General features: G+C 43.1%; 1 protein-coding gene across 2 annotated transcripts in view; it reads right to left on the bottom strand.

Moving 5' to 3' along the window:
• Window positions 1–25628, bottom strand: part of CHST11 (carbohydrate sulfotransferase 11) — a gene marked incomplete at both ends in the record, with an annotated part of 151785 nt that extends 126157 nt beyond the window's left edge. The window contains one exon of one of the 2 annotated variants that reach the window (XM_079538956.1): window positions 25511–25628. In XM_079538956.1, the coding sequence (XP_079395082.1) occupies window positions 25511–25628 (118 nt within the window). The remainder of the gene's footprint in view (window positions 1–25510) is intronic. The other variant, XM_079538957.1, reaches the window with a different exon arrangement.
• Between the last annotated feature and the right edge of the window lie 934 nt (window positions 25629–26562).

Below are 26562 nucleotides of genomic sequence, written 5' to 3'. Positions count from 1 at the left end.
CCACTGGGAAACAAAAGAGATTCAGGTGTCTTGAAGACTCAGTAGGAAGCTATAAAAAAAAAAAAAAAAATAATGACATGACTCAGCTCAGTCTTAAATATGTTTTTTCCCCCTTCTTCTGTCTCACCCACTGACAAATGAAAATGAAATGCTTGACTGGAATCTCAACGCCTGTCTGTCCATTGCCACCACAGGGCTGTTGGTGCTGGAGGCAGACACAATGCAACGTAGCAATATACACTTTGGCCTTCCGCTGAGCTAAGAAAGAACTGAAGAGCAAAATCCAAAAAGCAGAACCGCAGAACCCCAAAAAACCCAGTAATATACAAATGCCAGATTTATCATTAACCAGGGCTTTAATTTCTGCTTTGGTTCAACAGGAGGCTTTAAAAAAAAAAAAAAAAAAAAAAAAAAAAAAAAAAAAAAAAACACCTCTTTCTTCTGTTCTGACCACCATACCCACTCCTGTAGTGTCCATACCAAGGAGCTTGCTGAAAGAGCTGCCCAAAACAAAAACTGATGCTTTGTCATCAGTTTAAGAAATTATACAGATTAAGAAATATATATATAAACTTTGTTCCAGTACACGCTGAGTGAATGTTTTGCTCAACAGTTGCAATATGCATCAGTGAGTCTAGGGATTATCCTCAGCTTGTTACCGCTTGCACTGTCTGAAAAGAAGCAATTCACTGTTCTCTGCAACTCCCCCGGTTCACCGCAGCAGTGCAGTACATGCTACTTATCAAAATCAAAACACATAACATGTTCAGAAATCCTCTAGGACCATTTTAAAAAGCACTGAGAACCAGGATTTGGAGCAGTTTCTTTAAGCACCAACACCTCGGATTTACAAAAAAAAAAAAAATTATACATGATAGTGAGATTTTAAGTTTTTTTCAGAAATCTTTCTTAGCAATCTAAATCAAATCCAAGCATTTAGGAAAGAGAAGAAAGGAAAAGAGAATCTCAAATCTGGAGCTGAAATTCTAAAATAAAGAATAGATGACCAAACCTTTCTTACTTTCCTTCGTACATCTCATTTCCATACTTCGTACATGGGAAAAGTTGCTTAGATGATCAAACCTCCTTTACTATTCCTTACAGAAAGAGTGTCTTGAATCATTTTTTTGCATTTGTTCCACATTTCTGAACAACATTTTAAAATCAATTTGTAAGAAGTGCCTCAGAAACAAGCAGCTTCTCACATTAGTGTAGGCTTAGCAAATTTGGAGTTAGCAAAAATTTACGTGGGTTCTGTGGGCTGAAGATTGTTAATAGCTTTCAAAAAGATTTTGTAAAATAGAAGGAGGGTTAAGGTAAGAAAATTCAGAACTTGAAATGGCAACTCTTGCAAATCTCAAGTTTAGGAAATTATGCACTTATTAAAGTACTGAGTGGATTGTAAGCCTTACATAAATCAGCTATTGAAGACAATTCAGGTTGGACAAAGCAAATAAAAAAAACTGCAACTAAAAAGCATGTTTATTTCACAGACACTTGGATGTGTGAAGGTCACGTATGTACAGGGGAGAAGAGCTGTTCACTTTACAGAAGAGCCGATGAACTGGAGAATAGTTCAGAGCACTTCAGTCTAAAAACAGGAGCACCGCAAGGCAGTGTCAAACAAGTAAAAAGTCATCTTTGCAAAACACCGTCATGGCTCAAACAGACTTTTATTTCTGCTTCTGATCAGAACACATCATCCTTCACAGGCTGAATCCAGCCTTCTTTCAGTGCATTACCTCAGCTCATTCTGATGAAACTGAAAACTCTGAATGTGATATCTTGACTAGGCAATGAGAATATGAACTGCATTTGTATTATTCATTCCTCTTCAAAACACTTTCTATTCTCAGTAAAACGTTTAGCGTCTGTTGCTCTGCCTCACTAAACACCTCCCTTACTTAAGATATTTCATTTGACTTGAAGGGGGAATGTGTTGAAAGCAGACAGATGCAAGATAAGTTTTCCCTCATGCTGCCCCTGCTCAGATACAGAACTACTCTGAAGATTCTGTGACTCATGAAAAACAAGGTGCAGGATAAAACAATCAGCACAGCAAAGCCATCTACACTGAACTGCGAGTGTCCAAGTGTAGAGCTGGGGAACCAGATATGGCTGCATCTTCCCTGAGCCCAAGCTAGACCCACAGCACAGCCTGGCTACAACTGGGGACAAGCACAAAAGCTCCTATGAAAAAAATTCTTGTCTCTTATTTAAAGCAGGCAAGTAAACAGAAGAAACTGGGACAGAAAGAGGCTCTTCAGACCATCAGAGACAAAAAACCAAGTAAAACTATCAAACACAGTTAACATGGAAAGAAATCCATTTATTCTGACATACTAAATTAAAGACATTCAGCAGAAACACCCCAGAGGGGTGTGGCAAATGACAAGATGCAGCACCAGAGACAAATCAGGGCAGAGGTACTGTCTACATGACTCCACACCAAACCCCGAAATGACTGTGAGCAAGTTGCTTTATTTCTATACCCAGGCATCCTTCCCCAGTCTTGTCTGTTGAAACAGCTACACATTTTTACTCAAGTCTTGCCTCAAACCACATAAGCACACATTTCCTAGGACTCTTGCAATAAAAAGACTTCTAAATATGCATTTGCCTTTTACTGATAGAAACTGGTACGTATGGTCAGGCTCTCACTTAGCATTCCTGTTAGAAATAGCTTTTTTCCACCTAGGAGAAAGAAAACATACAGTGAGTCATTAGGAAGTAGATGAGTCAGTCTGCTTCAGATGCTGTAGCCTTATGATGATACATGACAAACATCTCTGCAGCCTGAACCCCTGAGCCTCTTCACACCTGCACAGCTCACAGCAAAGGAGAACAGATACCACACACTGCAGGGCTTTCAGCACCATCGCTTCTTCCCATTGCAGCCTGGGCACCACAAACAGCTCTCACCTCCAGGAGACAACCCAGCACATATTGGAGCCCACAGCCATGCAAGAGAAATGATGTGGAGATTCAAGTTGTAAGTGAAAAGCAGTAGTGAATTCGGCGGGGGAGGAGGGAAGCACATTGCTATTGGAAAATTCCCAAGAGAGGTTGTGGAATCTTCTCTGAAAATATTCAAAACCCACCCGAATGCAATCCTGGGCAATGTGCTCCACGTGACCCTGCTTGAAGAAGGAAGGTTAGAGTAGATGATCCCAAGCAGTAAGTAGTCCCTTCCATCCTCAGCCATTCTGTGTACGTAATGGAATAGATCTACTGTGTTATGAGAATGCTTTTTGCTAAGCTACTAACAAGAAAAAAAGATGTACTGCTGCATCTAACATAGTCCAATAAAGAACATGGAAAACCATCTAGACTGCTGTCGAAGGTATGTCTTTTATTATACACAGCAGCTCAGCCTGGAGTGTCTCAAATGAATGTCACCATTAGTGCTTCAAAGCTATACACTCCCATGACCAAAAATAACAAGTAATGCTTTGTTTAAAATATGATGGGTAATTTGCAGTACTGTGCTTAAAACACACTTAGCCTAAATTACTAGCAAAAACAGAAGAGATGAACAGCAATTGGCTTTACCTGCTATTCACTGTGGTATTTCACAAGTCTGACCTTTTCAATACTGTGCAACACAGCCTTATTTCACCTGACAGTGACAATTGGCAGTCTTCTGGTACAGGTACTGAAAAAGGAGAACTGCTACTAATTTTAAAGAACAAGTACTTGTCCCCCTACCTAGTCAACAATCCAAGGGACAACTGTAAGGTCAGGGTAATGCAGAGACATGCTAAGTGAGATGCTTATTTGCTTGCAGAAGCAGTAGTGACTGGGGCAGCACAACACTGTCTTAAGTGGCCTCTGGGCAGAACCAGAAAGCACCTGTTGCAAACCACTTGTGAGAAGCAGGATCTGTCAGAAGGTAGCAGCTTCGAACATGTCAAGACGCTCTAGTTATCCTGAACAAAAACAGTGAGCTAAAATGAGCTGCTTAGAATTTCGGTACTACTGAAGAGAAGTTGCAGTTTAGAGACTGTTGTTCAACAGCCAGTTTTTAAGAATATAAAGTTTTTATATGATGGCTAATTTCACAGCCATATTCTATCAGGAAGACCAACGTGCATTGGCCCTTGGAAGGTTCAAACAGCCCACAAGAAAAAGAGAAAATTCTGACCAAGCCTCATCAGAGTGGGTAGCAGAGACACAGCAAAGCCTGTAAATGCTCAGTGGTATCCAGTAGCTCAAACAAGTTTTAGTCATTGATACAGTCAAGTGCTCATTTAATTGACTTCATTAGGAAAAGGCACTTTGTTAATAGCCATTTAGAGTGAAAACCTGCAATTAGAACCCTAACAATCTTTGAGTTCCTTCTGCACTGCAGAATGTGCTTTAGCCTATGTTGACCTACTGCCTTACATCTGGGAATCCCCCAGAGATCCTGTGATTTGGCTAAAGAAAGTCATTAGCATCAGCGCCATGGATTTCTGGCATAATCTTGTGGCATTTTAGACTTCCACAGTGAGCAAAACTTGTACAGTAGTCCAAAAAATAAATACAGCACTGTATCAAGGACTCAAGAAAAGGAACAGCCATCACTATTCATGCGTTACATAATTTGTGGCCTACAGGTCTGAGACACAGCTTCCATCAACCTTTGGGATACAGAGCTGAACTACCTAATTGTGCTTTCAGGCACAGACTGCAAAACAAAAGAGATACAAAATTCAGTGTTATCTTTCAAAGTACTACCCCTACATTTGCTAGGGTGGAAGAATGCAATCATGAATCTCTTAGGGCTTGTTCTTTTTCTTGGAGGCATGACTCACAGGATAGTTACTCTAGGGAGTCCTTTTCTGGACAGATCGTTACTTCTTGCTGCTGCAGATAGACATACTGAATGACATCATTTAAAGAATAAACAAGTACTGACCATTAAATTTCTTTTTCCTCCTTCTTCACAAAAGTTCTTCTGCTAGTTCTAAATTACTCATACCAACATACGTATATTTGTTATGTCCATCCTTTTTAATTCAAATCACTCCCTCTCTTTCTGCGCTGCTGTGGTTGGCATGCTTGCAGAAGTCTCATCTGCTGCAGAGTGCACTTGCAGCTGGTGCTGAAGGAAAGGCCTGGGAACTTCACAGCAAGGAGCTCTGTGTTTTTCAAACAAAGGCACAAGTGGAAGCAGCTATCATCAAGTCTTCTTATAATGCTTGAAGCCTCAGAGCACTACACTTTACATAAGGCTTTTGACTTCAGAAAGTGCAGAAGTTTCTTCTTGCAGACAGATTCCAAGCAGTGGAAACCATCCTCCCTCTCTATGAGGAAAAACCCAAAATTCATTGTACGGATACATAAGGTTTGGTATTTCAGGCCTCCATGCCCAAATGAAGCACCCTCTCAATGCAAACAGCATGTGAAAGTTTTGAATATAGCTAAGAATCAACTTTCTTTAAGTCATGGTATTTCATTTCCATTAAGTTTTTACCTGCAAGTTCAGAATTGGAAACAAGGACAGCTGATGTCCCAGCCCATTAAGTAGACTCAGCAATCTGCAGGTAGAAAGACTGAAATTCCTTCTTAGTTTTCTACCGCCCAACAGAATGGATAAAGAAACTACTAGAGTAGTCAATAATTAGCTAAGGAGAAAAAAATGAATCATTTTTTGTTATGCTCCTCTACATTTTGATCTCCATTCAAATACTGGTCCATGAATTATTTACAGGAAGAGATCAGAACCAAAATACCTTTTACATCCTATTTCCAGGACATTAACTCACCTATGCTTTTATTTACAAAAAGACACACAACAGATCTGAAAGAATAAGCCAGTATTTGACAAACAAGTCTCTGTTAACCATTCCCTCAAGCCCTCATTCATTTTAATGGTTCACACTTCACCTTGCAACACAGCCTTGAAGATGTTAATTATTATTTGCACTCTATTGTGCTTGGAGGGGTTCAACAGTGAACCCTGATGAAACCTGTCATGTGCTTTACTACTGACTGCAACACTCACCATAAGCTGGGTTAGTTTTGTGGCAGGTTGTGGGGTTTTTTTTTGTTTATTTTAACCATTCAGTAATCTCCAGGTGCTTCTCACACCATTGAATTCACCTGAAACAATCTTTCTCTCCCCACCTACACAACTTCATCTAACAACTTTGTTCTGTCAAACTCACACAGCCAGTGACTGCCTGTCACTGCAAACCTCTTAAGTCTCCTGGGTAAATCAGTATTTACTACACGGTTCTTCCATGCAGGAGGAGACATTAGAGGCTCCACATTTGGCTCCTAACATCTGTCACTGCAGAACTGCAGGCACCTCTGGCCAGCTCTCTCTGCTCCACGCTGTGGTCCTGTCTTCATCTACTCTCCCAACAAGCACTCTGGCCAGTATAAACTTAACAACTTGCAACACACTTCAGGACCTCTCTCAGCAACTACTGTTTGGGGATATTATGATCCTGTTTTTCCCCTCTCTTCTCTCATAGGGTTACCAATTGTGTTTTATTCAGATCTTCTACTGCCTCTTTCCCCCCCCCCCCCCCCGGAGACATTTAAAGCAGGTCTGTTTAGTTCAGCTCATTTTCTTTCCTTGCCCTCACATCCACATAGTCAGGATTTGGCCATACTTAAGATCCCCACAGCTGAAAACCATTTACTATTACTATCACACCAACAAGACAATGTGCAAAGAGCACTGCAGTAACCAGTTACACTGCCCTTTACCTTCCATATCTCTGTCTGAGAGTCATGGCTGCACTCCAGTGCCTTGTTAGTTACGCATTATCAAACAGGTTAGGTTTGGGTATAACAAGAGTTTGTATGAAGCCCTGCTAATCTGCTCATCTGCCCTAAAATATAATCATACTTGAAATGTAGCTTAAAGTAAGTTCTTAATCTCTTCCCTATTTCTAAACATTTTCCCGCCATCTCTCCCCATGTGGAAAGCACAAAGGCATTCCCTCAGCACGGTAGCCACTTCACCTCTCCAAATTTTTGTTATTTAAACCATTTTATCAAGTCCCAGAACATCAACATTCAATTTCTCCATGAATTACAGCTTACTAGCTTTTTCTTTTTTATTAAAAAGTCAACTGCCTAACTCATTTTAGTGCTGTTACATCTTACGCTGACAAGTCAAACTTTCTATGCTTCTTCTTCAGAGAGCAGTTTCCAGGATCTTGATTTCCACCAAGAATCATTGGTTCTGTTGAGACACAGTCAACCAGATTGGACCTCTGGAAGAAGAGCATCATCTGTTTCTGAGCAAGACAGGCTGTATGACACATGCAGCAAGGTGACCTGGGACAAAGACCTATTAAGACTACGGCTCAAAACGCAGGCATGATTCTTAAGAGCAAAATGTTCATAAATAGGCTCTGCCTTCAGAAGTCCTTTCTCCCATTCACCATCCCCACTTACACACCTAAAAATACTAGAAATTCATAATTGGAGGAAAAAAAAAAAAAATGGGGAAAACTCAAGTTCCTTCCTTCAGTATGTGTTGCCCCTGCAGCATGGAGAAAAGGATCAAGTGTGCTAAAACGCATGCTTCTCTGGTTTTCCATATTCATGCCTTCAAGTTTTCCAGTGAACATGCAGCCTCGTCAGAAGCTCCAGAGTTAGTCAAATAGCACAAGGAAGCTTGCTTTCATTAGATGTCTTTGTTGGCTCTTTCAAAGATGCCTTATAGCTCCAGGGAACAATGAATGAAAAGCTGGAAACCACTGCACACAAGCAGCTATTACTAGACACTGCTGTAGATCTCACATGGTGGTCACGCATTTGTCAACTGAACTTAGATATTGCCAAATGACATCAAAAACAAAAATCACAGAATAGAAACTTGAGGGATAAAAAGGATGAGCTGCAAATGGTCACTGATCTCATACCCAGAGAAAGGGGTGGGGAAAGAACAGAAGAGGAATTTCATAAATACAACGCAGGCAACACAAATTAAGCTTCTAGTTCACTACATTAGAGCTAACCGACATTCAAACGACCTTCTACATTTCATCTTACCAGTCAGACCTACTGGACCTACCATTCAACAATGAAGATGGGGTCCAGACACCAAACAAATACTTCTCTAATGATTTGATCCCAAACTCCATTCTCTCTGCAATAAAACATACTAGGAAGCATCTCACACCTAACTGGTTGGCTTACGGAGGAGTCCTGAATTCAAGCTTGCATGCTTTTTCATTTTTCCAGAGACTGTGCTTGAATCATGCTCTACTTAGCTTGCAAATTTCCCATTGCATAGAGATCCTAGTATAATCTCAGTTATACTCAGAAGCACAAAGCATAAGTAACAAAGGATGCAAGTAAGTGGGTGGATCAAGATGCGCCCAGCGTGGGCCAGGATGTTTCCACGGATGGTCTTTCAAGATTCTTCAAAATACATGTAGCTAGATGAGTAAACAGGGGTGCCTGGGAAGGACTAGTTGTCATCTCAGAAGGGCACATTACATTAAATAACATATATGACTGCCATTTGATTAGAGGTTTAAGAAATCATTAGCATCTGTAAGTATTTTATGTATGAAATTCTCTAGTTTCTCAGACAATGGGCCACATTCCAATCTCAGAAGAGTATGAAAAGTGCAATCAAACTAGTATAATGACCATAAACAAGGAAATCAAAGAAGAGCCCAAAACCAAGCTGCCCAGCACTCAACTTTCCTGTGGAGAACTGGCTAATTCAGATGCTGAATTTCAGCCAGCAGTTAACAATCCTGCAAAGCCATGCAAAAAACCCAAAGGATTGTTTTAACTCTGCAGCAAAACCAAGAGAAAGATTTCTTTGATTTTTTTTTTTTTTTTTTTTTTTTTTTTTTTTTTAAATCAAAAGTTTCTCAGATTCTTCCCCGAAAAACCCGTTTTTCCTCTCTTTCATTTTGCTGACTTTTTTTTTTTTTCCCTAACACAAAGTAGCTACGAAAGCAAACAAAAACAAACTATGAAACTGTTTGTGGAAAGCGATTAAAAGCACTGGAGGGAAATGGCATAACCAGCAAGACAGAAAGTCACCCTCACTGACCCTCCTGGACAAGAATGCCTTTGCAAGGTGGAGAGGACACCAATCCCAACAACCACACAGCCCAGTGACCAAGAAGGGCTTGATTCTGAGAAAACGGGACTTGATTTCAGTTCCTGTCTTGCTGGGAGTCAGATGAGGAACAACATTTCCTCATCTCAGTTGGGTAAAAACTGACAGGGCTCACAGCTTCAATTTCCTTAAACAAGAAAACTATTTTATGGGTTGTCAGAGAGTGCAGCTTATAAACCTAACCTGGTGAGAAGGCCGTCTGCAAGTATGTTTTCAAAACCTGTTTATGTATGTTAGTTGAATAAAAGTACTAACTGAAAGTTGGAATTTTTCACACACTTCAAAGAGTCACCTGCTCCTCTGTGACAAAACCACTGGGTGAACAGTAGTTGGCTTCTTTATAAGGCCAAGCAAGAGAGAGGAGAGAATGCAAATAAGGGTTCAAGGAAAAGGAGAAAGAACAGAAAACCAGCATATGTTTTGAAAACAACCTCGTTTGCAGCAAGAGATACAAAAAAAAAAAAAAAAGCAAAAAAAAAAAAATGCAAAGAAGTTTCAGAAAGGAATAGGTCTCAGAGAATGAAAAGTTGAGTAAAGACAGAAAAAGTTGGTTAAACAATTTTTAATGGGAACCCTCAACACTAACCAACTAAGCTGTATGGGAATACTGCAGTGTTTTAGATAGAGAAATAGTCTACTGATCAAATAAAACAAAAGCACCAAAGGCAAAGGATTTGGCATGACTGCAGTCATGCCTGACCTAAAATATTTAATTAGGACTCTTGGGCTGGTTCAAAGCCAGCAGGGACAACTTCACACAAACACCCCAGGTATTCCTAGAACCACCAAAAATGACAAGTTGATAGGGCTATGCTAGGAGGTGCAGAGAGCTTACAAAGTTTGGAATAGAAAAATAAAATAAATATTTTCTAATTTCTGTTATATCTGTGTCCACATGGCAAAGCATGGCCCAGAAGCCTCTGACAGCACAACCTAATGCAGCTCTGACTGACAGAGATCTTGGCTTTTAGTGCTCTCTGTGCCCAAGGCACATGTAAAGGTGACCCAGAACCCGCACAGTTTCAGCATCAAGTCTACATTCAAAGACTCTGCCCTTCACAATAAATGATAAAGCTTGGATTTATGCAACTACGGCCTTTCATCTTTACCAAAAGAGCTTACAAAACACAGGAGCGATGATAAAATTTGCATCACTAATGAAGATAAAACGCTTTCTGAGCTATTTGGATCCTGCCAAGAAAGAGACATCAGTTATTGCCAAATGTTTAATTCCTTGCTGTTTCTAAACAGACTTGCCTCTTCACTGTACCATCTTCAACTGGCTCTGTTACAACCTACTCAAGGCTGAATAACTGGAAGGGGAAAAGAAAAACCCTTTAGGAGACAGCACACGCCTTGTTCTGTTCTCCTTGGACCTGCAGGCTCTGGGCCTGAGACTCACTAGGAGCTCACCAGGGCACACAGGCAGATGATCAGACTGCCTACTGCTCTACATTCAGTTCTTCCTGTACCCCAACTGGTGGCCTTCTCACTGTTTGCCCTCACTCCTGGTTGAGGACAGGACTACAACCTACAAGTGATGAAGGGTAAGTAGATGGCGTATGATAAACATTTTTCCCCCCTACCAAAGACGATGACTCCCAACTCTCCTCCAGCTTTGCCAATCTGTTTTGAAAGCTGTGTCTGTAGGGGCCTATCAGCAGGTGGCTTCTCCTCACTTAATTAACAATACAGAAGTCAGCTCGACACATTAACGCAGCAGTAGCTCAGAATGACCATATATTACCAAAGCTGCTGTGCTCTTGAGGCTACCAAATCCTCTCTCCTTGAAAGTAGCCAGCATGTCCTCACTCACTAATGCTACAACTTCAAACACAGGCAGAGCTGCTGCCTTCAAGCATTTATCTCTTAGCTCCATTGCAGTGTTTCTCTTTTGCCAGGATTCTCTGTGCCACTTACACTTTTTTATTCTTACTGAAGTCTCTTCATATACTGCTTACAAGAACACAAATAGCTTCACCTTCATCTTCAATGAGTCTTTTAAGCCTGAAAGACTGGAGATTTTCAGTACAATGGTGTATTTTGCACTTGAAATTGGAGTAATGCAACAAAAAAAACCTCAACACTTTAAAAGGAGAACCTTCAGTCTGACCCTCAAGCTTGAGATGAAGCGATGTTTAGGCTTTGATCCTCAATTCACACTCACAACTCAGCTTTGGAATTGAATTTAAAGCAATCAAGGACCAATCTCCAAATCAATTTCAGACATGACCCAAATTGTCAGTCTTGAATTAAGATCTGCTCTGCAGAGATTAACGCTACATAAATTGACATACATTTAAATTCTTTCTTGGTATGCAATTTTTTACAGCTAGATCACCTGTCAAGCTTTTCACTTAAACCCAGTTAAGTTTTGGCTTAGCTACAATTCCAAGCTCCACATTAAAGTCTTTGATGCCATAAAATCAGTCTCTCAGAATAATAAATTAGGAGAATCTTTTTGATATTTCATGAAGATAAAGCAAGCAGCACTTGTTTTTCACATCAGTGGTTTACCTATTTTCTCTTCTGATCATGAAAACAGAACTGGTAGCCCTGGTAGCCTGCAGCTTACTTCTAGCACTATAACAGTCACTAACAAAATGAAGCAGCAATGCTGTAAAAATCAAAATGAAAATACAAAACAAATTTCCTTTTTCAGTCAGTCTTGGTACAATGCTCCTAAGAAATTCTCCCATAGCTTCCAAGTCTTTATGGCTGTTCTGTTTTTGGGTACAAACCCAACTTCATCTGGGACTGTCTTCTGCATTGGTTTGTTGTGTCACTACAGATGCATCCACCATCACAGCCCAGGAAAAGCAGATAGGTTTTTGCAGAAGTAGTGTCAATTCCAGCGCTTGTACAACAGCAGCTGAAAATTCACAGTGAATGCAAGTAATTACTTATGCTTCCCAGCCCGGTACACAGGTGGAAGTGTCTCCCTTAAGATACTGCCCCTGAATAACATTTCAGTAGAAAGGAAAGGAGAAAAGCAGTCAAGCATAGGACAAAAATTATAGCCAAGAGCAACCAGTGGTAAACCACAAACAACAACAATATTAATGAATAACGTGTCATAAAATGCACTTTGTAGCAACATGAAGTGGCAGACTCAAATGTGTGTAAGACAAGTTGAATAAATTCCTGTCACAACAGCACTGAGTGTGATACACAATTGGAAATTAGAACTTGTCCTTACTGCTGCAGGTAAACCACCCTCACTTCTCCCAGTTAGATCCAGGAAAGCACGTCAGCAGCTGCAGCCCCTCCTTACATCACTGATGTAACCTTTTGAAGTCAGCCATATGAACACTGACCCTAGAGCTGCACAGCTCTGTCAGTGTCCTTTTCCCACAACCGTGAGCACAGTGCTCCTGCCTTTATGTCAAGCTGCAGTGCACCCACAGGTGTGCACTCTGCCTGCTGCTCTCACATGTTCTTCACTCCAGGATGCCATTTCTGTTAATACTATTATGTTCAGTAATCTCTTTTTAATTATACTTAAATTCTGACTCAAAAATCTAACTCAGCCACATTTTCCCCTCAGTACTAATGCCCATTCATGGGAGTACTTGAAAATCCGATATTTTTAAAGCATGATCTAAAAATCCAATTAGGTGCGTGATTTCATCAGGTGCTGCCTGCTTCACCACCACTTACAGCTCAAGAAGCGAGGATGTGCATGCTGCTGTGCTCTGCATGCCAGAGACAAGAAACCAGAGGGCAGTGGGTTCATGGCTGCAGATGAGGAGGCAACAAAAGCCATGACGTTCCACACATACGCACATCATCAGCTAACAGTAAAAGCAAAGGTTAATCATGAGGCTGATCACACTATATGTCCACAAAAGATTAAACCTTTATGCTGATGGCACAGCAAATTCCTCTTGTTGTCTAGTATTCATCTCCAGTCTCTTATGCAACATACCCAGCCCTGACATTAGTGACATCAAGTGTCCTATGCTGATGTTAAAACCCCAATAAAATTAGGCTGAGAAAATTACAGGGAACATATTCTATCTTACAGACATACAACACTTTGGTTTATAGAGCTGCTAGTCATTGGGCGTGCATACAAAAAGCCCAGGAGGTCTGCCCACATGAACCTTGATCAGTGCTCAAGATTTGATGACATGTCAGTACTACAAGTTCTGGCAGTCAGATCCTGCGTTCAGCAATAACTTGCTTTCCTGTTGTGCTGAAACTACTCAGTACTTCTCAGTACTTATGTTGGGGTGCATGGCTTCAGAGCAGCTCCATTACACATGTCAGGGTCACCACAATGCATCCAGCACCTCAGACAGCTGCAAATTTGCAGATGAAATGTGGTCTTTGCAACCTCTCTCTGCAAGATGAAACACCTAAGTAGAAAGCCTCGCCATGCTCTTGCTGTGGATTTATAACATACTGTTTTAAGATTGCATTCACTTATAGCACAAACCTCTCGCTGCTGCATCACTGGCATATCAGAAAGCAAGACACACTGGGGTCTTACGTGTTTAACTTGCAGTTTCGGCCTCTCAACCTTGTATTGTAGTGACAGAATATTGGCAGCCAATAAAGACAAAGCTTCCCCTGCTTTCTGGGGTCAACTTTTTCTCCCTAAGGATCATCTCATAACAGAGACAAAGAAAGCAGCAAGCAAAATAAAATCAGTCATTCTCTAAACTTGACAATGTCTGTGTTGGAGGGAAAAAAACAAAAAAACACAAACCCATTTGCCAAAGGACACAGAAACAGATGGGATCTGCAAGGGCTACTACATAAATTAAACGTGTAAACACTGGTTGTCTGCTCAAAAATCAGGTCCTTTAATTTCCACAGGTGTGGTACTAGATATGCCTATTTCATCATTCACGTCTTTCCACTTTACTGTATTTATAGTGCTTAAAACTGCCATCAGCTAGAAAAGATGACACAGGTGACATGACCCTGTCATTTCCAAAAAAGAAGTTAGATATGGGGATGCTCCATCCCTGGAGGCATTCAAGGCCAGGCTGCATGTGGCTCTGGGCAGCCTAGTCTGGTGGTTGGCAACCCTGCACATAGCAGGAGGGTTGAAACTAGATGATCTCAAGAGACAAGCAAGAAGCAAACAAACTTCAGAATGCCACACAATGGTACATTTTTGGCTATCCTTACTCAAGCATGAAGGAGGACACAGACTTTCAGAGCAGCACAGAAGGGGAAACACGGGAAAGACACTAAGATGTCTTGCAGTGCTAACAAAAGGTCTGCCTGTTCAAAGTGCCTCACTGCAGTTCATAAACCACAGCTGTGGTTTATGCACACACACTCATGGGAAACAGATGCGTTTACGTGAAAGGCTAGATGATTTTTGTGTATGTTTGAAAGACTGAAGTAGAAAAATCCTTTCATTTCCAGCATGTTTAGCAGTAGCCACTAAGAACAGTTTCCCCACTTAGAACATTACACAAAGTTTTACCTCTGATGCCTCAAACTTACAAATGAAGCAACCGAAAAAGATGCTAGATTCAAATTCAAGGCTTTCCTGGGCAGCAGCAAACATATTCATGGAATGTTATACCAAAAATCTCTGTTTTAAGGGAGGAACACCAGTATCCCACAGTCACCACAGAGGTCTAAAAGAGAAGGATCTGGGGAAGTATCAGTCAGCTGCTGCAGCTTCTCACATACATCACTGATGTTACCTTTTTGAAATGATTGGAACTTTGACCTTAAAACTCCCATAAAGCAAGCACGATCACTGATAAAAACCACTGAACAGATACGGTTTTACTGTGTATGTTCTCCATTCACCCTTTTTCTATGTCTTTGTTTAAACTTAGAGTCCCCGGCAAGACCTCTAGTAGGCCTGTGCACAAAGGCAAAACAAAACCACAAGAGATGAGGTAGGGCTTTTTATCACCAATGTTTATCATCAAGTGAGTAAATCCTTTCCAGGCAAAAGCTGTCCAGGCACAATACATCTAGAGTACGAAAGGCTTGCAATTCCAAAAAAGATTTTCAAGCACAGCCACAGCCCCCATCTCCATCCACACCACAACACAGCAGCTCAGTAGACGTTTGTATTACAGCATTGAGGTGACACTTTCACCAATGTAACCAATGCTCTGTGTTCAACATTATGTAGAGACTAACCTTTCTGTTGAAGAAAAGAGAGCCTGTTGCTTACGTAGCAAAAAGAAGCATAGGCCTGCTTCGTGGAATGTTTTTAAGCCTTTTGATAAAAATCGAAGTATTACTGCTAAAGAAGTAGGTTTGGGCCCAAACTCTCAAAGATTTCTAGAAATGCTGCTCCTAACTTTATGCCAATGAAAAACTTCAAACCGCAGCAATAGCAGGAAGCATAGACTTACTGTTAGTAACATGTGCTGATATACACAGGTTCACATTCAGCAGCTTCCACAATGCTGGAGAAGTACACTGGATATAAACTATTCTGGTGAGGTAAAAAACCAGCTGAGGTACAGTCTGATGGCAAAAGAGCATGAAATAAACCGCACATGGTCACTCTTGACATCACACCCCAGTGAATGTAGAAATAAGCAAAAGCTCTAGAAAGTACAAAGCAAATGAAGGAAAAAAGTCATCATGAAGACTGGCAATGGGAAACAACCCACACTAGTTTGGACGTGCAAGAATTATGACCTGCTTCCCCCGGTGCCCAACTGCACAGGAGGGAATGAGACATTTCTAGCTGCACAAAGAGTTCTCACAGCAATATGTTACCACACTGGTTACAGCATTCTTGAGATAGATGTGGCTCTACGTCAGTGACATTATACTGACGTATAGACTTTGTACACTACTAATCCCTCAGACACAATGGCCCCATGTATATTTTTGTTTTGCTAGCTGTCCTGACATCCTCTGTGAAATTCTTCTTTCTCTCTAGAACATTTCAAGAGAACTATTGAGGAAAAGTCAAGGTAGTGTAGAAAGACTCATGAGAAAAACTGATGTGTCATGTAGAAAAAAAGCAAGCTGTATCAAGACAGCCAGTCATGAATACAATTCTAATTAAATTCTTTGTCTTGTTATCCATTTTAGCTTGTTGAGCATCTCAAATTTTTTTTGTTTGTTTGTTTTTTAAATCTCAAAACAGTTAACAGAATCCAGAAGTCCCAACTTTTTCTCTTGTTGTTTTGCTTTGATGCAATTATACTTCCATCAGAAATATTTGTAACTTCTGCATCCCATGCAGGAAATGCCCAAAGAATCATGAAGGTTGGAAAAGACCTCTAAGACCACCTAGCCTAACCACCTACCTACTACCAATAACGCCCACTAAACCACATCCTTTATTACACATCAACACATTTCTTGAACACCTCCAAGGACAGTGACTCCACCACCTCCCTGGGCAGCCTGTGCCAGCACCTGATCAGTCTTTTGGAGAAGAAATGTTTCTTAATATTCAACCTGAACCCCCCCTGGTGCAACTTGAAGCCATTACCTCTCATCTCATGCAAGTTATATTGGAGAAAAGGCCCCACAGCCTCCTTTCAGGTCACTGCAGAGAGCAGTACTGAGTCTCCTGAGCCTCCTCTTCAATCCCAGTTCCCTCAGCCAGCTCTCATAAGATTTGTGCTCCAGTTCCTCTGAGGATTACCAGAAAACTTTGACTGTGATTGATGGTCTGCATGCTAATGGTTATATAAAACAAACAAACAAACAAAAAAAAAAAACCAGTCATTTCCACTAAAACCTGTGGAAAACAGTCAATATCTTCATTCAATATTTTAAGCATGTACACCTACAGGGGAAAAAAAAAAAAAACTACTATTTCCTTGAACGCAGAAGTACTCTGTGAAGGGCAAATAAACAAGCTGAAAAGCAAAGCTGTTACTCTGTTGTATACTGCTCTGTGGGAGGGACAAATCCTGCATGTTATAGTAGCTTTGATCCAAAATTAATATAATCAATTCAATGGAGTCAACCCAGATTTACAGTTCAGAGCTTTCCCCAAGCCTGCAATCCTATATTCCTACCACCACAGGGGATGTATGCCCTTCATGCATTTGAGAAAGCCCCTGTTCTGACACAGTAGACCTGACCCACTGCTCACTAAAATCAACTGAAAGGCAACCATTGACTCCCCCAGGCAGTCATGCAGACCTCATGCAGTCAATCCACCAACATATTCAAACCATTCATCACTACACTTCTTTCGGAAAAAGAAGCTGTAAAATCTTATGGCTTGCCCAAAACAAAACCCCAAACCCCACAGCCCAGCAGGCAGCTGCGCTCATCCTATCTGAGCTTCCCCAAGCTTGTCACAGTGGACCACCATGTTTGGTATGAGAAGGAGGAAAGCAAAGAGGAAGAGATTAGCAGGCATGGTCCGTGTGTCTGCCAGTACTGTACGAGCAAGAACTCTGCTCAGAGTCCACCTGACTGATCCTGCTTCCTGTAACAATCAAGGAAGCACAGTATGCATGGTAGTAGTCAACATTCAATATGTGTGACAAATTCAGCAGTGCATTTGTCCTACTTAATTATCAGTTACATCAACTTCATAATTACGTGCACAAATACACACTTTTAACCCCAAAAATACAGAATTTATTTCCATCTGGGAACTCAAAATATGCTTTAGAAGCTAATCAAGCCCTAAACTTATAACTAAGATCAACTTCTTCAGTTTTAGACTTATGATCACAACTGACACATTTTATTAATCACAAAGTGTTTAAAAAGTGTTACTTCCCTCCTCCTCACTTACTATAAATTCTCCACTCTCACTTGCAACACAGGCTGTAAAAACACAGCTTACCCAAAGGACACATTCAGCTCCTGGTACCCACCACCATGGGTGCAGAATGTGCTATTCCACAGCAGGTCACTTGAGATAGCACAGACTGTTTTGTCCTGGCAGCACTCCAACCAACTTTAAAGCATAATAACCCACGTAGTCTTTAAAAGGATTTTAACTACCAAAGGCTCTTCCTTGTAATACAAGGTATTACAGTAGAGATCATCTACAAGATCCAATTAAAATCACCCTCCTAATTAAAAGTCTACCTTTCCTAATCCAAAAAATCCCTATAAGTTATCCACTTGAAACTTTTTGACCTGCTTATGTAATCATTCATTAGCCAAAAAGGAATGAAAATGGCTGGCTATGAAGTATGCTGCTTGTTAAGTGAATTCAGAAAGCATTACTCTCCAGGGGTCCTGAAAGCCACAGTTCTTACTGCTTGCAAAATATATCTTGAATTCTCTGAGAATTCTAAAAAAAAAAAAAAAAAAAAAAAAAAAAAAAAAAAAAAATAGACATGCATAGAAAGTGTTGGCTTCTACAATAAAACAAACCAGAAGAAAAAAAAAAAAAAAAAAAAGCAGAGTTTTCTGCTTTGTGTACAGCTCAATGTGTTTGTGGAAGCTCAGAGCCCTTTTGTTCCTTGTGTGCATTCTGCAGCTAAAAACCATCAGGTTCCACCACTCAGACAACTGACATAAAGAGATACAATCTTTCAACGAGAAGATTGCCAAGGACAGCATCTTCCAGCCTGCGTACAGCAACTAAAGCAGCAGATCCTCTGCAAGCAAGTGTATCTGAAAACAACTTCCTCTTTCACCTAGTAGAGGGGAGACTGAGGTCACCCATCCAGCAGAACCACACATGGATCACTTTGCTCAAATCATTGACACCAAGGATGTTCTCTTTGCAGAAAACTAAGAGCAGGTGTCCATGGGATGTAATCACTTCACACCTGCTTCTTCACTTACCTGCATGCCAGTTGTTGTGTTTGGCTACTATCCCTCAAGCCCCTAGAATCACATTGCCATGAGAAATCTTGCTGGACTGCATTTTCTGTTCCTTCCAGGACTCTCTTTTAAGTTCTTTCATAGGAGCATGAAGCCACTGCAGCAGCAGCTGATAACAAAGGACATAAAGTCATCCTTCAGCGCCTACAACGTGGCACGAGTCACACGAAGGCTACCTTGAAAAGCCACTCTTACTGCTCAGGCTGATACCCCCATAGAAATTCATGCTCCTGCACAGCTTAGAAAGAATTCATAAAAAGGTTATTTCTCCCAAGCTGTATGCTTCCACATACTGAATAAGTTGAGAAAGAAAGAATGCATCTGAGAACCCACACTGGACGCATGTTTTGTCAGTAAAAATAACAAAGGCACCTCATAAAGCCCTTGGCCCTTCTGGAACTTCCTCTAATGACAAAGAACTTCATGCTCCTTACAGCAGCTATCTTGGAGAAGGTGTGTGCACTGCATTGATCCATGTGCGTGGGTTACTTGGACCACCACTGCAGCCCAATTACAGCTTGAACCAGGGAAGACATATGGGTGGGCATGTATATGCACATCCACTTGTGTGCAGCCCTCTCTTTTAAAGCTACTGCTTTTTAAGTGCTCATGCACAGCTTTTTTAAACCAGGGATTTAAATATTTAAAGTATTTCCTTTCCCCCCTCCTTGGGGGATTAGATTACACATCCAACTTCAGTGTCACTCAGTACACTCCAGTGACTTTTTACTCCAAAGTTTCCAGTAGCAGCTATCTAATTTTATTTCTTTTAAATAACATTCCTTCCTGATGCTTTACAAGCCAGACTTTAATGCCTCATTTAGGACCTCTTCTTCTAACGTGCCAAATTAATACAGTTAAAAGCAAAGCTGTGCTCTACTTTTATTGCAAACACTGGGCAAGGTGCATAGAACAATCAAAAAGAATTCATTAGTCTAAAATAAAAGCTAGCTGAATATTTAATTGTGAAATACATAATGCAGGGAAACTTCTTTAATGCAGGAAAATCTGCCTGACTCATACAGGCACCAAATTCACTTGCTGCAAAAGAATACGTGCACAGTACCTACTTATAGCACATTGTGTAGTCCAGGTACTGTTGGTTTGACACAGAAATGAGGATGCCATCATCTGCTCTGGCTCACAGATTCACCAGCATGGTGCTTTTCACACTATGCAAGTTCACAGAGTAGAACTTGTCTTGTCATGGACAAGAAAAACAGCCCCATGGATTCTTACCTGCAGCTTACCAACACCAGGGGCTCACCAGCACCCCACAGGCACTGAACAGGCAGGTGCAGAGCAGGAGGTGTACATCAGGACAGCCCCCAGTACTGAAGAACTTACTGCTTGTACAGAAGCACACATCACTTGTGCACTGGGACACACCTCGTTCCATCCTTCCCTGATGCTACAGCTATGTGACAACCCCACCAGGCAGTGGGTAGGGAGCTGAAATTAACATATGCCATTCAAGGGAAGACCTGTGACTGCAGCTTGATGGGAGGGAATTATCTCCCCCTGAAAACATCACCAACGTAACTTCTTACTAACCCCACTCATCGATCAGGCATTAAATGGAAAACAGGGGATAACAGCATTATGCAAAAGAAGAGACACAGAATCCAAGTGTATATGCAGTGGAATTCTGATTTATTCATGAACCCTTAGTTTCAGGTGCCAAACAATTACATGAAAGGGGAACACACTACATCCTCTGCTGATTACATTCACAAAATTGGAATCCCAGAAAATCCCTCTGTCTGGAGGCATGAGCCAAAGATAATTAGGAACTGCATTCTCTCATTGATTTGCTGCAGTCTCTGGTGGTCTCATCTCCTGCTTAGAGCATAAGGCTGGTGCCAGAAACAGCACTTTGTCACACACCGGTGTTTTGCCCACAACAAAAGGATGTTATCTACAACTTGGATACTGAAACACAAATAAGAAGGAATTAACCGAACTCTACAGTTTGAATTGCTACTTTAAGGACAAATACCTACTTCATCCACAAAGATCTTACATGAATGGGCTCCACAGGGAGCAGGAGCATCCAACAGAAATGGGAACGTGCTTTGAAGCATTATCCTTGTAGTATGTGGTTTCTGAATCTAAATGACCTACCACAGACATTATCTATCTTTATCCCAGACACGTCAGATATACAACAAACACAGAATTCTTGAATTTAATTTTGTTTCCTTAATGTGAAAAGAAGAAGAGTCTTTTCCCTCCATCAATTTAAGCACAACCCTTCAACCGCACACCCACACTCGATTTTATATCTGTTGACACTCAGACAAGTCACACACAGAATTCAAACACCTGCCTTGAACAATACGAGCAATCTGCAGGAAAAACCCATCAGACTGAAACCCTTGTGTCCCCAGCCCTGTTCCCAGCTCCCTTGGGATCACCCTGGAGTTGATACATAATACATATGCATGAGCCCAAAAGGCTTGAGATGGGGAAAAAAAAAAAACCAAACTGTTCTACAATGACATTCACACAAGGACAACCAAAGCAGCTTTGTCAGGAAGGATTTGATGCAGTATGTCTCGCAACAGATGCTGGTGCTGGGAAGAGCAATGTGAACCTAACTTCTTCCAATCTCCCAACCATTTTTAGACTTGCCGTGTGGTATAGTGTAAGATAAATGACCTGAAACTCCAAAAGCAATGGAAACAATTTAAGAATTCACAAATACACCCCCTCCATGCAGAGGAAACTGACATGCCAATTACACCTGATCAACTCTATAACTTATGTCTCATAATTACAGGTTTGGATTGGAAGGGACCTTTAAAATCACGTAATTCTAACCCCTGCTACAGGCAGAGACACCTCCCTGTAGACCAGGTTGCTCAAAGCCCCCATCCAGGCTGGCCTAGAGTATTTAAATTGCCTTGTGCTGCTTTATTTATTTTTATTTCGAGAGGAAAATAAGTCCCATTCACATCCACTCTTTATCTCTGAGAAATTCTGACTTCAGCCAAGGCAGTTTTACATCTGAGAACGTGGAGTTTTAGTGCTATGAAAATCAGCAGTTTCCCCCGCATTAATTAGTAGTAATAAAAAAAAAAAAACAACACTGAAAGCTTATGAAAATATACATTGTAGGAATGGTATCTTCAGAACAATAAACATTCTGATAAACTACTGTTTCCTAAGACATTATTGTGGCTTGAGCCAGGCAATTTTGGCTTGAAAGCATTCACAAATAGAAACCTACTTCCCAAGGTCAGCAAGTAGCTGTCACAGAAAAGCTGTATACAGATGTACTGAGACAGAAGTCACCTTTCTGCTAAGTCTCACAGTCACCAGGAAGGCTTCCAGAGACACAGAACAGGTTTACTCTCAACTCTGAGCACTTCCAGACCATCAGTACCTCTGAGAGCAGAGACCTGAGCAGCTCTGTGCACCTTGGGTACATGATCCCATGGAAATCAGCTAAAAGCTTCCACAGATAGCGACAGCAATCACAGCAGGACTCCGGGGGATGGATTTTGCTGCACACGATTAAACAATGGCCAAATCCTTGTGACTGTAGGCTGAGCTCCATCTCAGCATCCCAAATGGAATAATTTAAAGCCAGTGTACGGGATCCATCAAAGGAGTGCCACACACCTACTGCTCTGCAAGTCTCCTTCCCCTTTAGAAGTAGGGGAGGAAGCGTGGCTCACTTTGTGAGATGGGAGAATGCCGCATTGATTTTCAAACAGAATCTTCCATCAAAATCAATAATAAGCTCATCTTCAGACAAAGAAAAAAAAAAAAAAAAACCCTCACACCATCTGAGCTGTTCCATTATGGGAACAAAGGTAGGCATCAGCCCTCTGCCAAGAAGAAGCAATCATGGGTCAGACAGCACCATGTGAGGAGCTGCTCAGAGGATCAGAGACTGAAGTCCACCCAAAGACCTGGCTTTTGTCAGCAAGCACAGCTAGCAGCAGCACACCAAAACAGGAACTGAGAAAGGGAGCAAACAACTCCAGTCTGCAGTGACAAAATCAAATAAAAAAAAAAAAAAAAAAAAAAAGGAGATTTATACTGTTTCTTCATCAACATGCCTCAGTGGTGCTGAGACATGATGCTGTCAGTTTCTCTGCCTTTCTGAGGACTCCCCCAACAGGAGTGATCCCAGTGCACCCAGCCTGGCCCAGCCCAGCAGTTGTGCACGGACCCTGGCACCATCCCACCCGATGCAGGGACATGCAGGTGCACCAGGAACTGCAATGGGCCATCATAACAGCCCAGGGCTGACCCTCCGCATGCAAACAAGATCCGGGAACGCAAAGCAATCATTGGGTCACATCATTCCACAGACAGCAAGTGGCAAAAGAGCAAAGAGAAATATCCTGAGCAAGAACCCAGGAAAACCCCCATGCAGCTAAAGCAGTTACTGAAGAATTTTTTGTTCCACTGGGCGTTTTTTGCCTTTTTTTTTTTTTCCTTCCCAAAAGAAATTAGACAGGCAACAGGAAAACACACAGTCACCACTGCAATTTCCTCCCTCAGGAACAAACAGTGAGCTGGCCTCCCCCAGATCCTCAAATAAGACCAGGGGCTGGGATTAGCTCCTGACTTTTCTCTGCAGTTTTTCTAAGAACGCCTTTCCATTAGCTGTCATTTACTCCCAGGAAACGATCTGCCAGCAGGGATTTCTGCTGTGGTACTTGTTGGATTTGTAGTGGAGTCACTGTCCCTGGAGGTGATCAAGAGCCCTGTGGATGTGGCACTGAGGGATGCAGTCAGTGGGCATAGTGGGGATGGGCTGACAGTAAGACTAGGTGATCGTACAGTACTCTTTTTCAACCTTACGATTCTGCAATTTTATTTTAATGGTTCTTGCAGGAGATCTACACTCCAGCCTTCTCAAATGGGAAGTGACCACCTGACACTGAGGAGTTATCTTTTCCCTGAGCATGGCTGTGCTCATCACTCAGTGGCCTTCCAACATCTTCACCTTTTGCATCGCAACTAAATGGTTCAGAAAGCTCAGCAGACGGAGACCAACTTTCCTAAGATTCACCAAAGAGCACTGAGGGAGTGAAGAAACAGCCAGATCCTGAATAAGGAACTTACACTCCTTGCAAAGAACTTAACCGAACACCTACCTTATTCCCCATCCACAAGGATGGGTAGAAACTCTCCAGTTAATTCTGGCAGCAAGACACTTATCTTACAGAGCACTGTAAGTGACTGGTGGCAACCTAGTGTCTGAGGCAGCTGTCTCCTGCAGCCTTCTTAAGGCACACCCTGCTGTGCCAACCTCAGGGCAAAATGCCAAACTTCCTCCTCTACAAAAAGGTTACCAGCCAAGATCTTGAAAAGTTTTAATACATCACCAGCCTTGCACTCTACCCAGAATCCAGCCCCACTGAGTTGAGAGATAGAACAGGAAGAGTTATAAAGAAATCCTATAGTCACAAACGGGTGCAACTGCAAGCAAAGTTTTTGTACCCTGGTTAAAATAACCTAGATAGCCAACGCACAACCACGTAGCAGATACCTGACTAAAAGAGATGTTTGAGCTTTGCAAAACACATTCAAACTGAACAGCCAGACCGTACCTCAATCTAGATTAGCGTTTGGTTGATTTCCAGCAGCATTCGCTACAGAAACAGTCTACATTTAGGAAAGAAAAAGAAAAAAAAACCACAGAACTGTTAATGTTCAAGAAGATACAATAGAGATAAATGGGGTTTGATCTCATTATTTCCAGATCTGCTTCATGCACGCTAACAACCCAATACGTGTCATATGGAAGAGGGGTGCAGCTCATACTCCCCGTGCTTTAAGAGCACCATGCTCTCACCTCAGCTTTAGTGAAATGCTCTGAATGGTACCGAATCGCAGCCTATTTATAGCTCCACAGTAGCACAAACACAAAGCCATAATCTCCAGTAGTTAACTATGGAGCGCGCTGAGGATCCTTTGAGGGTGATTCTTACACATTCAAAGACACACAGTGAAATATTTTGTTTCATCTCTCACGTGCTGCACGCTAAGTTTTTGTTCCAATAGCACAATTCACCCAAAACTCGGGGAAAAGCAACACTTGGCCAAATTTTCTGCACGCGTACACAGACTACGTTACCTGCAGAACACAATCAATGAATGAAAAAACATGCGAGTTCAATTGGTGAAGCTGTACTGCAGCTCGCAGCCGCCTGCGGTGACCTGAAGCGCTCGGTTAAAGCCACCCCCGGGTCCGATGGAACCGGTGGGGATGCAGAGGGGAGAAAGACACGCACCGCTTTCCCCAGGAGCCGGCACAGATGGGCGCCGCAAGAGAACACGTCCATCAAACCAACGGCACCAACTTCGGGCGAGCAGACAGCTGACGGAGAACCGCTACGCAGAGCGGTGTGTGCGCTGCCTCCCGGCTGCAGCACGGAGCCCTGCAGCGCCGCAAGCCTCCCAAAAACTTCAGGGCAGGCGATTTTTAATCGACTGCGCCCCAGCAGCCGCGAACGGGGAAGCGAAGAGCCGAGCTCTGACCTTCCTCCCCCGTATCCATCCCCGCTTCCCCTCTCGGTGCGCCGCTCCCGCCGCACGACGCCGAGCACGCAAGGACCGAAGCCCAGCAAAGTTTCCACCCGCCCCGCGCACCCCGAGGCGGCCGCCACCTGCGGCGGGGAGAAGGGAGCAGCAGAGCCCTACCTGGGAGCAACATACTTTGGAAATAGAAGATGACGAGGATGAAGGAGCCCACTGAAGTGACCAGGACCATTCTGCACACCCGGTTCATCCTCATTACTTCCAGCACCGCCGGCTTCATGGCGCTGCCCAGCAGCGCAGCGCCCGGCTCAGGCTCGCAGCCGCTCCGCGTTGCCGGCGAGGGAGGAGCCGGAGCCACCGCCGCCGCGCCGGAGGATGCCCGGGCACCCGCGCCCCGCACCGGGGGGCGCTAATGCCTGCGCTGGGCGTGACCACGGCGCTCGGCAGGCGGAGGGGCGCTCAGCGCGGCGTGGGGGGAGGCGGGCCGGGCGGGGAGCCGGGGCGGAGCGCCGCCCCCCCCTCGCCAGGGGGAGAGATGGTCCCGCCCGGCGGCGGCGGCGGCGGGCGGGCGGGCGGGCGGGGATGCGCCGGGCTGCCTCGAGGGGCCGCCGCCGCCGCGGGGCGAGGGGCGGGGCGTGGTCGGCGCCGCAGCGGTGTGCTGCTGCTGTTGCTCGCCCTGAACTTGGCCGCTGTCGCCTCAGCTGGTTGCGGCCGCGCGCTCCGTCTGTGGAGAAGCGTTCTCTGCCCCTGTGGCGCGCGTGGCTCCGTTAATCCTAGGGCTTTATCTCGCTCGGCGTTATGTAAGGCACGGCTCTGTGGCCGTCTCTGCCGCACCGTTGTGCCGTCCCAACCGGTAGCTGTGAATATTTATAATCGCTGCCTTTCGGGAGCACTGAATCATCCCAGCGCTCACGCTGCCACCTGGCACGGCAGAAACGAGAGGGCTCTGGGTTTAAGCGTATGTCTTCTGTTTTCCCGGCGAACCAGCTCGTTGCTCGATTCCACGTGGAGAAAAAAAGCCCTCGGGTGGGCCGGCAGCAGCAGTCAGGACGGGGCGTTCGTGCACGGACACGGGAGTGCTGACACGCAGCAGAGCTAAACGGGCCCGCCGTGTCTGCAAGCTGTGGTGTCTGTGCGTGGACTGGGACGTGGCACACCCTGGCCATGGCTGTGGGCCACCTGCACGGCCAGCTGCGGCTCCACCAGGGCCTGTG

This window comes from Tetrao urogallus, assembly GCF_951394365.1.
Source record: "Tetrao urogallus genome assembly, chromosome: 1".
In the NCBI taxonomy this organism is placed as follows: Eukaryota; Metazoa; Chordata; class Aves; order Galliformes; family Phasianidae; genus Tetrao; species Tetrao urogallus.
Note: the sequence above shows the minus strand (reverse complement) of the source record. Positions and strands in the feature narration are given on the sequence as shown.